Source organism: Rosa rugosa, chromosome 4 (assembly GCF_958449725.1).
Source record: "Rosa rugosa chromosome 4, drRosRugo1.1, whole genome shotgun sequence".
NCBI classification, from domain to species: domain Eukaryota; kingdom Viridiplantae; phylum Streptophyta; class Magnoliopsida; order Rosales; family Rosaceae; genus Rosa; species Rosa rugosa.
Window position 1 is genome coordinate 20,710,511 of NC_084823.1, and position 13,818 is coordinate 20,724,328.

A 13,818-nucleotide genomic window follows, 5' to 3' on the forward strand; every position below is an offset into this window, starting at 1 on the left:
CTCTTGATTTACATTGCATGGATGTACATAAATAAATCAGTTTGTTCACTATTTCCATTATTCCAATCTAATCATCGGCGTCAGATTTCATCTTTATGATAATTCCCTTCTTGCGTGAGAGTTCGTCATATAATATATATGTCATATTTGATTGAGTTCATCTTTAGATTTAGAGCATCTCAATCAAATATGTCCTATTTCTATGTGGAACCACAAAATTTGTTACTCCAACTTACTCTTCGAATTAATTTTACTACCTCAAACTTCTATATAACTAATTAATGCAACTCCATCGTGTTATGATTATGACCTTTTAACTTTAACTACAAGAATCGTTTCATATCAATTTTCTTGGCATTTGTATATCATGGCTTGATCAAATTGGTCTCCATGACAACTTTCAGTTTCAGGAACTGTAGATGAGAAAGTACAGACTCTACACCATGTACTTCTTTGCTTCATATCATCTGCATCTCAAGTTCTCAACTAGCTATAGCAAGCAATTAAACCCACCAAACCTTCAAAATTTTACACCAAATTAATAGAAAAACATGCAAGAAGGTAATCACAAACTAATTAATCATCAATATTGATCCTAGCTATGAAATCCCAACATCGATTTGCATTAATTCCGCACCATATGGTCATGGTTCCTGACACAGAGAATAGAATTTTACTCGTCTAAAAAATCCCACTCTTGAGGCTACACCATACAGTACAGATATTCATATTGTACGTTGACCCAAAACAAACAATTACACAAAGGTACGTAGAATTCATATTTGGAAAAATTGGACAGAAATTAGAATTCATCACAAGTCTTCAGGTACAGTCAAGATTTTACCAAGAAGTTGATGGAACGCAGCGTTTAAACCAAAGCTCGAACCACCCGCTTAAGGCTGAGCTGTTCTAGTCCATCCCCGTCTTCAGGCACAAAGCAGTCAATGGTCATCTCATCCAACGCTCCACATTTCTTCACCTCACCAACCGCTTGCGCTTCCATCAGCAGCGGCGATTTCTCGGAAATTTCATCACCCTCGGAGTCGGAATTGCAGTCTGAAATCTCCATCAACAAAGCCCTAGCTCTTTCCGGTACTGAATCGGCCGACGGTGACGGTACTGGAGATGCCGAGGGAGTATCTTCGGAAGCCGTCGAGTTATCGTGTACTCCAGTCGGCGGAGATGGAGATGCAGTGGTCACCGGCGACTCAGCTACAACCGGAGAAAGATCAGCGCTGGCCGTCCCGTTGGAATGAGCATTCATGAGCGACACGGCTTCAGACTGTGGTGTGGCCGCCGGAGAGAGATCTGTGCGGTTGGACACAGTTTTCAAGGGCGCGACCTTATCGGCGCCGCCGCTTGCCACGGGAGCACTGGCCTGAAGATGAGAACCGTAGGGAACGACAGAGCTGAGACTGACGATGCCTCCGAGGCCGTGGACGGCGACGCGGCGAGAGTAGAAAAGGCCGGGCAAAACGACGTCGACGCCGGAGACGGCGAGGGGGTCGGTGGAGAGGCGGAGAGCTCTGTAGGGGAGGAGCGTGGGGAGGATGGAGCCGGAGGAGATAGATCGGAGGTCGGAGACAGAGAAGCGGAGAGGGACGACGTGGACGCGGAGGGTGTCGATGTAATACGACGCCGTTTGGATCATGTCGAGCGCGAAGAGGGAGGCGTCGGTGGGAGCGAAGACGGTGAAGGAGGCGTTGGGCGGGAGCGTGAGGAGCTCGTACTGGAGGTCAGAGGTGGCCATGGCGTTGCAGATCAGATTGTAGCCGTGGTTGCGGAGCACGCGCTGCATCCACTCGTACTCGCGGGTTGAGATCGACGCCGTGCCCGTCGGGAAAGTGAAGACGACGGCGAGGAGGAGGAGTACCGGAACGAGCGAGAGTGTTCGGACGGTGAAGGCCGCCATTGAAGAAGCTTCTGAGAGAGAGAGAGAGAGAGAGAGAGAGAGTAGGTATCAAGAATGGAGAGGTTTTGGCGCGCTTTTGATTCTTGGGAAGGGAGTTGTAACAAACCCGTCGCTTTGGCTCTTGATACTTATATACTACCAGTTTGCGTCGACTTCATTTGACGGAAATACCCTTTCTTGATAAATCCATTCGACTTTAGGAGGAGGATAGTAATGTCATTTCGTTTCTTTGGGTTTGTTACGGGTTTACCGATTTCTTGCCAACTTGCCACTTTGCTCAACTGATTTGGATCATCATGCAGAACCCGTTTTTATTCTACGTTTTACTTCCTTTCAAAGAGTAAAAAACGACCAAGTATTTTTTTTTTTTTTTTTTTACGTGTGAAACTAGAGGCCTAAGTGGCACACCTTACTCACTAAAATTTATTAAAGAAGAAAAAGAGAAATACAAAGAGAGAGATGAAGCTTAAAAAATAAAATAAAAACCTCTCATATGAGTGAAAAATATGGTAAAAAAAAAAACAACCTTTCTTTTTAGGGAACTTAAGCAGTCACTTTTACAAGAAGCAAGATAATTTATAGTTCTATCAATTGATATGTTTCCACAAATAATTAAAATTCAATTTCACATTTTTTAGATTTGAAAATGAATCTGGTAGCTTTATTAGATAACATGTTTTTTTTTTCAAATGAAAACATAAATAACACATTTAGTACAATTATAAGCAAAACATAATAAACAAGGTGAAAACAAACAAAGAGGCAACCTCCAAAACTAGGTTTCTCTCTCTCTTCCTTTGAGAGAAACCCTAACTCGGCGGCCAAAGTGCAAATCTCTCGTCTGGCGGTGGCCCTGGCATCTCAGTTGGCCTTGGCCTTGCCGACGTCACGTGGTTCTGCTGCCGGACGGGGACTGAATGGGTCTGTTCAGGTAGTCCTTTGTGAATGGGTTGCTCAAGTTTTCTGGCAGGTGAATTTGGTTTTGAGTTTCTAGCAGGAGATCTCTGGGAGGTGGCCGATCTCATGTTGATGGAGGCTTAGATAGATGGCGCGATTAGAAATTCGGTGGTTGCGTGGTTCGTCAAGTTCGGTCAGGGACAGTGAAATCGAGACGGGTTCGTGGTGATGCAGCTTGTGGCAGTGTGGTTCGTCGTGTTTTCTTGTGGCGGCGTGGTTCGTCGAGTTCGGTCGTGGTCGACTCGGGGCCACGGGGACATGGTGGAGTAGGCACAGGGGTGGAGCTGCACTGGAAGTTGGGTGGTCTGGAGGTGGTGGCTGGACCTGGGCCAAGCCAAGCCTGCTGGGCCTTGAGTAGGCCTTCTTCTTGGGCTACTTTGGACTGCAGAATTTTGGGCTAGGGTTGTTTGCCCTAGGCCCATCTTTATGTTTTTAGTTAGTCTAATTACAATAATTTCCTTGTATTAGGAAGCTAAGCATTTGTGCGCACTCTATGTTTCTCTAACGCCTCTGGAGTAGTACAAAAGAAGGATTCCCATTATATCTACGTTCATGAATATCTAATGATTAGGTCTATTTCTATGTACTACTGTGGGTACTACCATTATCTTCTTGTCTGTCTGTTGATGGCAACAGAATGATATGTAACGGCCTATTCTAGCTTTAGATGAATATATTATCACTCGTATTTGAGTTCAAAAAGGAGAAACAAACAAAGGAAAAAAAAAACATAGCAGTATTTCACTAGCCTACTGTTAGTGAGGTCGCTGATTTATTGGTGTCATCTTTCTGATCGATGAGGTTGCCGGTCGATCGATGAGGTTGTCATTCGTTCAATAAAGTCACCAATTGGTTAGTGAGGTTGTCATTCAATTGGTCAGTCACTAAGGTCACAGGTGAGTCGGCTAGTAAGTTCATCGTGTTGTCGTTGAGGTCAATGGTTGGTCATCTTTCAGCTGGTAGTCATTAGTCGTCGAAGTGGCCGGTAGGTTGTTGAGGTTGGCAGTCGGACAATAAAGTCTTCATTCTGTCATTGAAGTCGTCGGTGGGTTGTGAGGTCGCCGGTGGGCCAATAAAGTGATGTCGGTAATATATCAGTGATATTTTCAATCGATCGGTTGGTGAAGTGGGATTGTCTATTGGAAAAAATAAGTTTGTGTTTTTTTTTTTTTATATCTAACCTTTTTTAATTTTCTAAAAACAACATACCAAATGTTTTCATTTATTCTCAAATCTCTTGCAGTAGGTCATATCCCAAATCCCCACTCTTATTTCTCCACAATTTCGACAGATTCACCTTTGTAGTTTGAAAATCCCCAAACCATCGAAACCCTAATTCTGGAAAAGTGTTGTTTCCTTCACCGAAAGGTAATCTCAACCCCTATTCTATGTTGTTGTTCAATTTTTATTGTCGATTACTCGATTTTGATCAAAAGAAACTCGAAGGTCAAGAAGGTCAAGCTCACCGTCCTCCAGTTCTACAAGGTCGACGACTCCGGCAAGGTGCAGAAGCTGAGGAATGAGTGAAAGAGAAGGCAGAGGGAGAGCATTTTTCTGGATTAAACCCTGAATGTTTAGGTATGTTCTGTTGGGTCCTCATTCCTTAATCCCATAAGATGATTTTGGCCTTCTTCTTGATTTTTAATTTGGTTTTCTTTATCTAAGAAGGTACTTTTGGAGCTAAAAAGTACTATTGCAGGTGAGAATCACTTATTCTCCTTCAACTGAGTTCATATTTTGTTTCTTGTTTAGCTTTAGGTTAGCTATAACTCGAATAAACTAGTATATGATTTGTGGTGGCGTTGAGGACTATATAGTTTGAGACAAACTTGTATGTATTTGATAGCTTGTGAACCCCCAAAGACTGAGGCTTTTGTCTATTTTTTGGGTGGCTAATTCAACTCTTACCAAGAATTGTGATTTCCAATTGCAGAAACTTCACAGAGGGCCAGGAATAGAGAAAGAACAACTCAATGATGTTGTTCTTCGCCAATTAATAGAAAGGTTATTGACTTTTTTTTTACCCCCTTTTATATTTTTGTTCATTAACAGACTTTTGATGTGGAAATTGTGGTTTCTAACATTACTTAATTTCTTTGCTAGGCAAGGACAAAGCTGGTTGGAGCTTACGTTTAGGAGCATACGTTGGAGCTTTTATATATTTAAAAGGTAATAGACTAATAGTACTTGAGCTGCATGTGAATGATGAATGCTATGGGTAGATGAATGCTATGTGAATGATGAATACTATGAACTGTTTGATATATGCTGGAATGATTAATGGTAATGATTAATGAGTACTAGGAATGCCTACGAATGGTAATGAACTGGAATGCAGATTTTTGTTTCATGAATGCTAATGATTAATTGTGAATGGTAATGATTAATGGTAATATTTTGGTAATGAATTAGAACTGCTTAATGATAATGAATTGGAAACGTTAATGCATTGGACCTGCTTTGCTGTTGTGTTGCTGATAAATGAATCAAATGATAATGTTGCTGATAAATGATAAATGCTAATATATGATTATAAGTAATGAACTGCTAATGTTTTGGTAATGACACTTGGTTGTTGTTTTTTTTTCATGTTTGTGTAGATGGCCTCTTCTTCCAGTAGCTTGAGTACCCCCTCAATATGCAGTAACCTTAATCACAGCTCTACTTCTTTTATTCACTATCAATTTTCTGTTTTAATTTGTAGAAACTGCTGGACTTAGATTGGATGAACCAAGCTCTTCTACGACCACTGCTGCAACATAAAGAAGATGCACAGTTCAGTTTTCTGCCAGTGCAAAGGTTTTGGTATGCAATTTATTTTCATCATGTTTTCTCTAAGTTCATCAATTCTGGGCTGCTGCATCAAGTTGCTGCATTCTGTTTTAGTCTCTAATATTGACAAACTGAAACTGTGCAGCGGCATCCCCATAATGGAGAAGATGAGGTGATGGCTGATCGGAACATTAAAGCAACCTAACTTGTGTTTTTTTTTTTCCAGTTTTATGTGTAATGGGACAATGCGTATTTTTCAGTTAATTGTTGGTCATGTAATTTCTTTATAATTGTTGTGTTATCCTTTTTTTTTTTTGAACTTTTGGATGAGTTGCAGCTTTGTACTTTGTTGTGGACTTGTGCAATGTGCCATATGATGTACTTTTACTCTTTTAGGTTCTATAACTTGTAGTTGTGGCTGAATGATTAATGTGAGGATGATATGATGTAGTGGGCTGCAGCAGCAGTAAATATGGAAACCATAAATAGGCTAAAACTGTGCTGTAAAAGCCCAAAAACTGGAAAACTGATTAATCAATAAGTATGAAAAATTACTAATGATAAAAGTAAAAACCTGGAAAATTGAAATGGGCCTTCTGAAACCCAAAAAATTTAGATGGCCCAATAGTTCGGTGGAAGCCCATTACCGAATCAAACCAACCGAATAATCGGCATACCGAAAATTCGGTTTGGGCCTTGCTCGGCCCGGTTTCGGTTACAGTTTGGGCTTACCGATCCACTTCGGTTCGGTAGTGGTTTGGCCCATTTGTGATCAGTTTTGGGCCGAATCCAGCCCTACTTTTCACTGAAAAACAGTTCAGTCCCTCACCTTTTTAATTAAACAATTTAGTCCTTATTCTCTCTAATTCTCACACAACAGGTCTCAAAATGACCATTATACCCCTCACTTTCTTTTTTTATATTTTTTATTTATTTTTCTCTCTTTTTTATTTTTATTTTTCCTGCTTCTCTCTCTCTCTCTCTCTCTCTCCAAATTCGTCTCTGACCATTTATTTTTCCTGCTTCTCTCTCTCTCATCCACATTGACAATTCGACGACTCCAAGCTCGGAGTCAAAGGCCTCGTCGACTCAAGTCTCTCCTCCATCCCCCGATCTTTATCCACCCACCCATAATATCACACCAATTCCAACCCACGACCCAACCCGATGCCGAATCAATCCCCACCATCAACCTCTCCGACCTCCACTCTGATCATCGCTCCGCCAACATCTGCCCCATCTCAACAACAGTCTCATGATTTCTCTTCCTGATCCCCTCAATTCCGCCTTCAAACCTATTGACAAAGTCCAAAACCGCCGGAACAACCAACTGAGGGCTGTAATCCCTAGTCCCAATCCAAGCACTTTCAATAGCCAATCCATTCCCATAGCTAACCCTCCTATCATTAGCCTTCCCCTTCTCCAAAGCTTTCTTAAACTCGGTTACAATCTCATCGTTGGAATTCAAAGGAAACGGCAAGGGTACCTCAATGACGTGCCCGCCGGCGCCAGTGACGTAGGCCTCAATCAACTTCTTGACGGCGCCGTAGGCGTAATGGAGCATGACGACGGCGTCGCCCTGCTCGAATTTGCTCTCGGAGAAGCCCCAGGCGGCCTGCTGGAGGACGATGGCGGCGGCGGTGGTGGCGTTGTCGACGATGGAGACCTCGTCGACGTGGTCGGCGTTGATGAGGTCCTTGATGAGGGTGCGGGAGTGGAGGATGCCTGTTTGGAGGTGGTTGAAGTAGAAGTGATCGGGCTGGGAGAGGTACTTGAGCTGCCAGCGGCGCTGGGCCTGGAGGACGGAGTCGGGGCAGGACCCGAAGCTGCCGTTGTTGATTCGGGCGACGGTGGGGTCGTGGTGGGAGAATTCGGCGGCGATTTCGGAGGGGGTGATGAAGGAGAGTTTGGGCTTTTTGGAGGCGTGGGTGTTGGAATCGCCGTTCAAGGTGTGGTTGTGGTTGTGGTTGTGGTCGGGGGAGGAGGCCATTGCTGGGGGAGGAGAAGATTTTAGGGTTAGGGTTTGAAAGGGGGTGATGAGATTGAAGAAGAAGAAGAAGAGAGCATCAAATTGAGAGAGGAGAGTGTTCAGTGTGATTGGGTTCGGGGGTTTGGAGAGAGAGAGAGAGAGAAGCAGGAAAAATAAAAATAAAAAAGAGAGAAAAATAAATAAAAAATATAAAAAAAGAAAGTGAGGGGTATAATGGTCATTTTGGGACCTGTTGTGTGAGAATTAGAGAGAATAAGGACTAAATTGTTTAATTTAAAAGGTGAGGGACTGAACTGTTTTTCGGTGAAAAGTACAGGGAGTAACAAGTATTTAATCCTTTTATTAAAGTAGGAAAAAAAAAGTACAAATAGGAGGGAGGACTAGGCCAATGCCACTCCTTAAAGCACCAAAAAACATAGCCAAAACAGAAACAACAATACATCCAAAGAAAAGAACAGAATACAAAGGTACAAACACAACTAAGAAACACGGTAGTAAACCGAAGAAATAAGATCACGGCCATAGTTGTCAACAATGAAGTCAGGGGGAGTCGCCCACCAGATCTGACCAATATGACTAGCTCCATAGGCTGCCAATCTATCTGCGACCCGGTTACCTTCTCTGTAAACATGTGAGACCCTAAAGTTGAATTGCTTTGCAGTGTGCAAGCAATTTAACCAGGGCACCGTAAAATCCAAGGGATCAAATGAGGAGAATTGAAATAATGAACTACCAAAGCAGAGTCTGTCTCAAGCCAGATATGGGTCTATTGGCGAGCTTTTGCAGAATTAATAGCTTCAATTATGGCTAACAACTCCACCTCAAGAGCACTCTTGGCTAGCGCATTGGAGGAGAAAGCTCCCTGAAAAGAATCGTTGCTATCTCTAAAAATACCACCAAACCCTGCATGATTTTGATCGAGAAAAGACCCATCCGTGTTTACCTTTAGCCATGGATCTGGGGGATGCTTCCAATACACTGGAATGAAAATGGGAGCCCTGGCATTTAAAGGAGATAGCCCAAGCACCTTGAAGATGGGGAGAGCAGAATGGGGAGCAATCCTGGGCTTAAAACAAAGAGCCGCAGAGTCTCTTAAGGCCATGATGAGAACCTGCTGTAGCCGTATGAAATTGAAACGTGTCCCATCAAATCTCAGCTTATTTCTTTCTACCCACAAGCACCATAAAAGATTACAGAACACTAACTTCCAAAGTAACTTGCCAGAGCTTGTAAGGCCACTAGTATTAGCTAAATTAAGCAAGGCATGCAACGTTAACTGTGGGGGAACTTGAAGCATAAACAAATGCATGCACCAGGTCCATAAAATCATGGTAACAGGACAAAGAAGAAAAAGATGCTCCACCGTCTCCACACTAGAGCCACATAATGAGCATCTAGAACAAAGATAAGTACCCGTGCGTTGTCGCTGCGCATCCACCAACACACGACCATGTAGAACTTTCCAAGTGAGAAGACTTTTCCGCGGCTGAATGGCCTTGTCCCAAATATGCTTACCCCAATCCAAGGGGGGATAATGTAGCCTAACAGCCTTATACGCATCTCTTGCTGCCAACTTTTCTGAAGTCACATATGGCCATACTAGGTGATCCTCAAGTGGTTCCAAAGGTAGAATAACTTTTCTAATCAACGGAAATAATTGGGTGAAAATTTGAGGCAAAACCCATTGATTTTCAGCAATGTAATCACTAACCCTTGCATTAAGAGCAGGACGCAGGGAAGCGCCAATGTTACAAAGATCCACAAGAGGCTTTCCGACCTAATTATCCATCCAAAAGTTCACATTCCTCCTATTACCAATGACCCAACTTGTCTTTAATTTGCACAATTAGATTCCATTTCTTCCGTAGACCCAACCAAATAGATGACTTCTGGTAAGTAAGTACAGGACGTAGACCAGCCATAAGAAACCTGGCTTTTAGGAATACAGCGGATGAAGAAGAACCCTCTGCTAGCTCCCAACACCTCTTCAAAGCAAAGCCTGATTAAGGCAGAGAATATTTTTCACCCCAAGTCCACCTTCATTCTTTGGGAGGCAACATTGAGACCAAGACACTAGCGTGGAGCCTTTCTTTAAAGAATCCCCAGACCAAAAGAAATTGCGCATCCAGCCTTGTATTTTAGTGAGCAAAGTATGTGGCCACTTGTAAATCTGAAAACTGTAAACTAGAAAGCTTTGGATTACTGAAGAAATAAGCTGCAACCTTGCTGCCTGAGATAACAAGTTACCTTTCCAAGAAGTGAATTTGCATCTGATTTTGTCAATAATAGGCTGCAGATATCGTTGCTTTGGTCTTCCCTGAAAGATTGGCACACCGAGATAGGAAAATGGCAAACTACCTTCCCTTATTCCAAGAAGGTGCTGAATAACAGTTGCTCTAGGTCTTGCAAATTTCCCCAAGAAAATAGATGATTTTGCTTTATTAACCACTTGACCTGAGTTACGTGCATACTCCCTCATGAACTTCATTAATACCCGAATACTTCTAGAGTTTCCTTGCAAGAAAACCATTACGTCATCTGCGAAAAGCACATGAGTAGGTGCCTTGACTTTCCTTGGAACTGCCAAAGTGGTCAACTTTCCTCTAGCGGCCACCCTTATAATCCCTCTGCTCAACACCTCTTCTGCTAAGCAAAAAAGAAGAGGGGACAGCGGATCACCTTGCCTGACTCCCCTAGAACAAGTGAAAAAAACCCGCAGGCTGACCATTAACTACAACCGACAAATAAGCTGAATTTAAAATGGTGAAGATCCAATCAGTAAAACCGGTGGCAAACCCGAAAGAATGTAAGACCCGGATCAAGAAAGACCACTCAAGGGTGTCGAAAGCCTTCTTAATGTCCAACTTAACAGCTATATTCCCACCTTTACATTTATGGTCTAGAACGTTGATGCATTCTGATGTTAACGAAATGGGATCCACAATTGACCTCCCTTTGGTAAACGCACTTTGACTTGAGGATATTATTCTAGAGGCTACCACCCCCAGACGCTCAGCCAAGATCTTAGTTATAATCTTGAACCCAAAATTGGCCAAGGCTATAGGACGAAAGTCAGAGAGTGTGTCGGCTTCCTGTTTCTTGGGAATAAGAGTGATGAAGTTGGAATTGAAATGAGGCATAATGAAACCTGTTACAAAAAACCTTTGCACCATAGCTATCACATCAGAAGAAATCACATCCCAACAAGACTGATAGAATGCACCACTAAACCCATCCGGTCCCGGAGCACTTGAGTCATCCATGGAGAAAACCGTAGTTTTTATTTCCTCCCCATAAGGCATTGCTAATAACGCTGCATTCTCTTCATCTGTTACCATCCGTGGGATCACCCGTTCAACCAACCCCGTGTTTATGATGCCGCTGTCATGAGAAAAAGCATAAGAGAAATGCTGCATCGCATGATTCTCAATGTCTAGTTGACGTCGGAGAACTTGACTACCCACACGCAAAGAGGATATAGACTGTTTAAGTCTTCGTATCTTTACCATGTTATGCAGAAAAGTCGTGTTCCGGTCTCCATCAACTAGCTTGCATAACCGTGCCTTTTCCTTCCAAAAAGTATCTTGAATATTCAGGGCCTCTTGATAACATGCATGAGCTGCAGATTCCTGGCTCAATCTGTCAACTGATGGCCCCTGCATGGAAATTGCATGTTGTATGTCTTCTAGAGCAGTCTTAGTTTTCTCAACTCTGACGTCAATTATACCAAAGGAAGACTTGTTCCAGACTTTGAGCATTGCTTTCAGAGCCATCAACTTTGAGGTAAGAATTCAAATAGAGATAATCAAATTCAAGTTCAATTATCTCCGGCCGCTTTTTTTTTTACTTGCATAAGACTTTTGAATAAATTGTTAATTCACTCTATGAATTGAGAAGGCGAAGCAATATAGAAAGTAATTTAAATTTTACAAAAATTAAGAAAGGTCTACATAAAAAATAAAAAATAACAATTCATCAAATTAAACATATCAAGAAGTATCATTATGCACTCTTTTAACATTGTATCGTTTAAGTTTATCTAACAAAAATCGTAAGGGTTTAATGTCCTGACTCCTCCCAAACCCATACTGCTATGGTGTTGGATTCTAACAACGACGTACAACGTCGGTCTCAAGCTGAACTCTTCAGTCCATATCTCGATGTTTCTTTGCATCCATCCAACACCAACTTTTTTTGGTGAGCACCCAACTAGATCTGCAGGTTTCTAGGTTGGGGTTTGTACTGCGCTTTACAGAGATGTTCTCTTGCCGGAGAAAGATTGCGATGGATGGCGATTTTGCTGAATAGGATTTAAGATCTGACCAATGAGAGGGCGCCTTAAGGCCTTAGTGAGATTCATGACCCTGACTTCTCGTTGGTCTACATGGTGCCACACATTAACTTCATTTGCATTTGTTAGCCTTTTTTATCATTTTCTGAAGGGTTGAACAAAAATTATCTCACTTACCCCAACAACAGATTTTTATTCCCACATATACAATTTAACAACAAATTACCATTGTGCCCTCAACCCAATTAATGAATTACAAGCACTGCCACACACACTCTCTCTCTCTCTCTCTCTCTCTCTCTCTCTCTCTCTCTCTCTCTCTCTCTCTCTCTCTCTCTCTCTCTCTCTCTCTCTCGACTTCCGGCGCCGATTGACCGGGGTGACCTCACCAACTTTCTCCATCGATCTTCTTCGATTCGACTCCCAATCTCCAAGCAGATCCAGCAAATGTTGATTGAGGTTCATTCGCCGACGATCTCGCCGACTTCCTCCATCGATCTTCTCCAATTCAATTTCCTATCTCAGCCACCATGAACGACGCCGATGTCTCCAAGCACATCTATTAGATGGTGAGGTTCATTCGCCAAGAAGCCTAGGAAAAGGCCAACGAGATCCAGTTTCGATCGACCGATTGGGATCAAAACAGCAATTAAGGGCCTGCAACTAGCGACGGGTTTGCAATTGGCGAAGAAAGGTGCAGCGGTGGGTGCCCTAATCAATTTTTTTTTTAAGTAATAGGACAGAAGGAAAGAAAAAAAAAATTTGAGTGTCTATTGGGGGGCAATAGACGTTTTTAAACTGATATGATTTATTCGCTTTTTTCTTTAATCAAAGTTTTATTTGTCTAATTTTAAGAAGATTAGTTCTCATTCCGGCTACCGAAAGTTCTGTTGAGGGGTAATAGACGTCTATTGGGGGCCAATAAACTTTTCCGACGACCTATGAAATCTTCGACAACCTCTTTGGGGACCTCCGGAGAGGTTTTTAGAGAAGTCCGGTGGGCGGTGCCCAGTGACCGGATTCCGGCGGCCAGTGACCGGATTCCGGCGGCCAGTGACCGAAATCCAGCGACCGATGACGGGGCTCCGGCGAAGTCTGCTATGGTTTCTCTCTCTCTCTCTCTAAGTAACAAAGGGGTGAAGGTAAAATAGTCTAAAAAAAAAACTTAATGGGGTATTAGGGGAGACTTCCTTAGAATGTTTAGGGTAATGGAGAATTAAAAAAACTTAATGGGGTAAGTGGGAAAAAAATCCCTAAGACAAAATCCCTTTTCTTAATTTTCACCTCAATGGACTCCTCAAAATGCCAAGAAAGCATGATTTCACTAAAAGACAAAAACAATCAAAAGAATAAAAATCAAGAACGATAGGAAATCAATTAGAGAAACTAACATTAGAAACTCAGAGATAATTTTATTTGAAATGAACGGAAAATGGACTTTCAATCCCACCACAAGCACATATGTAAGGGATTTAAACATAATTTCACTAAAAAAAAATCAAATCAAAAGAATTAAAAGTCAAAAGTCAAAAGTCAAAAGTCAAAAAAAAAAGTAAAAAGCGTGGGAAATCAATGTAGATCGACAAAATATTAAAAATTAAGAGATGACTGTTTGAAATTAATGGAAAGTATATGCGGCTTTGAAATCTCACCACAAACACATATGTGAGGATTTAGACGCACATTAACAAGCACAATAGTTTAGTTTTTGATACACTTCAACAAACAATAGATTCACTCACCAATTCTAAAATATTGGCTAATTCCCCTTCGGTTGACTTTCTTTCTCTCCTGTTTTATTTGCCACATGGCGCAATCTAATTTATCCACATGGAGCCTTATGATAGGTCCACATGCGACCTCATATTGGTCAAAATTCCAACCCCACAAGAAATA

The 13,818-nt window shown here is 42.1% G+C and overlaps 2 protein-coding genes across 2 annotated transcripts; both read right to left on the reverse strand.

Moving 5' to 3' along the window:
- Positions 1-708: 708 nt before the first annotated feature.
- LOC133742187 (fasciclin-like arabinogalactan protein 19) lies at positions 709-1,919 on the reverse strand. The gene has a single exon (XM_062169868.1). The coding sequence runs from the start codon at positions 1,910-1,912 to the stop codon at positions 869-871; it is 1,044 nt and encodes a 347-aa protein (XP_062025852.1). The 5' UTR covers positions 1,913-1,919; the 3' UTR covers positions 709-868.
- Positions 1,920-6,696: 4,777 nt separating this feature from the next.
- Positions 6,697-7,926, reverse strand: LOC133706579 (probable L-cysteine desulfhydrase, chloroplastic). The gene has a single exon (XM_062132109.1). The coding sequence runs from the start codon at positions 7,629-7,631 to the stop codon at positions 6,855-6,857; it is 777 nt and encodes a 258-aa protein (XP_061988093.1). The 5' UTR covers positions 7,632-7,926; the 3' UTR covers positions 6,697-6,854.
- Between the last annotated feature and the right edge of the window lie 5,892 nt (positions 7,927-13,818).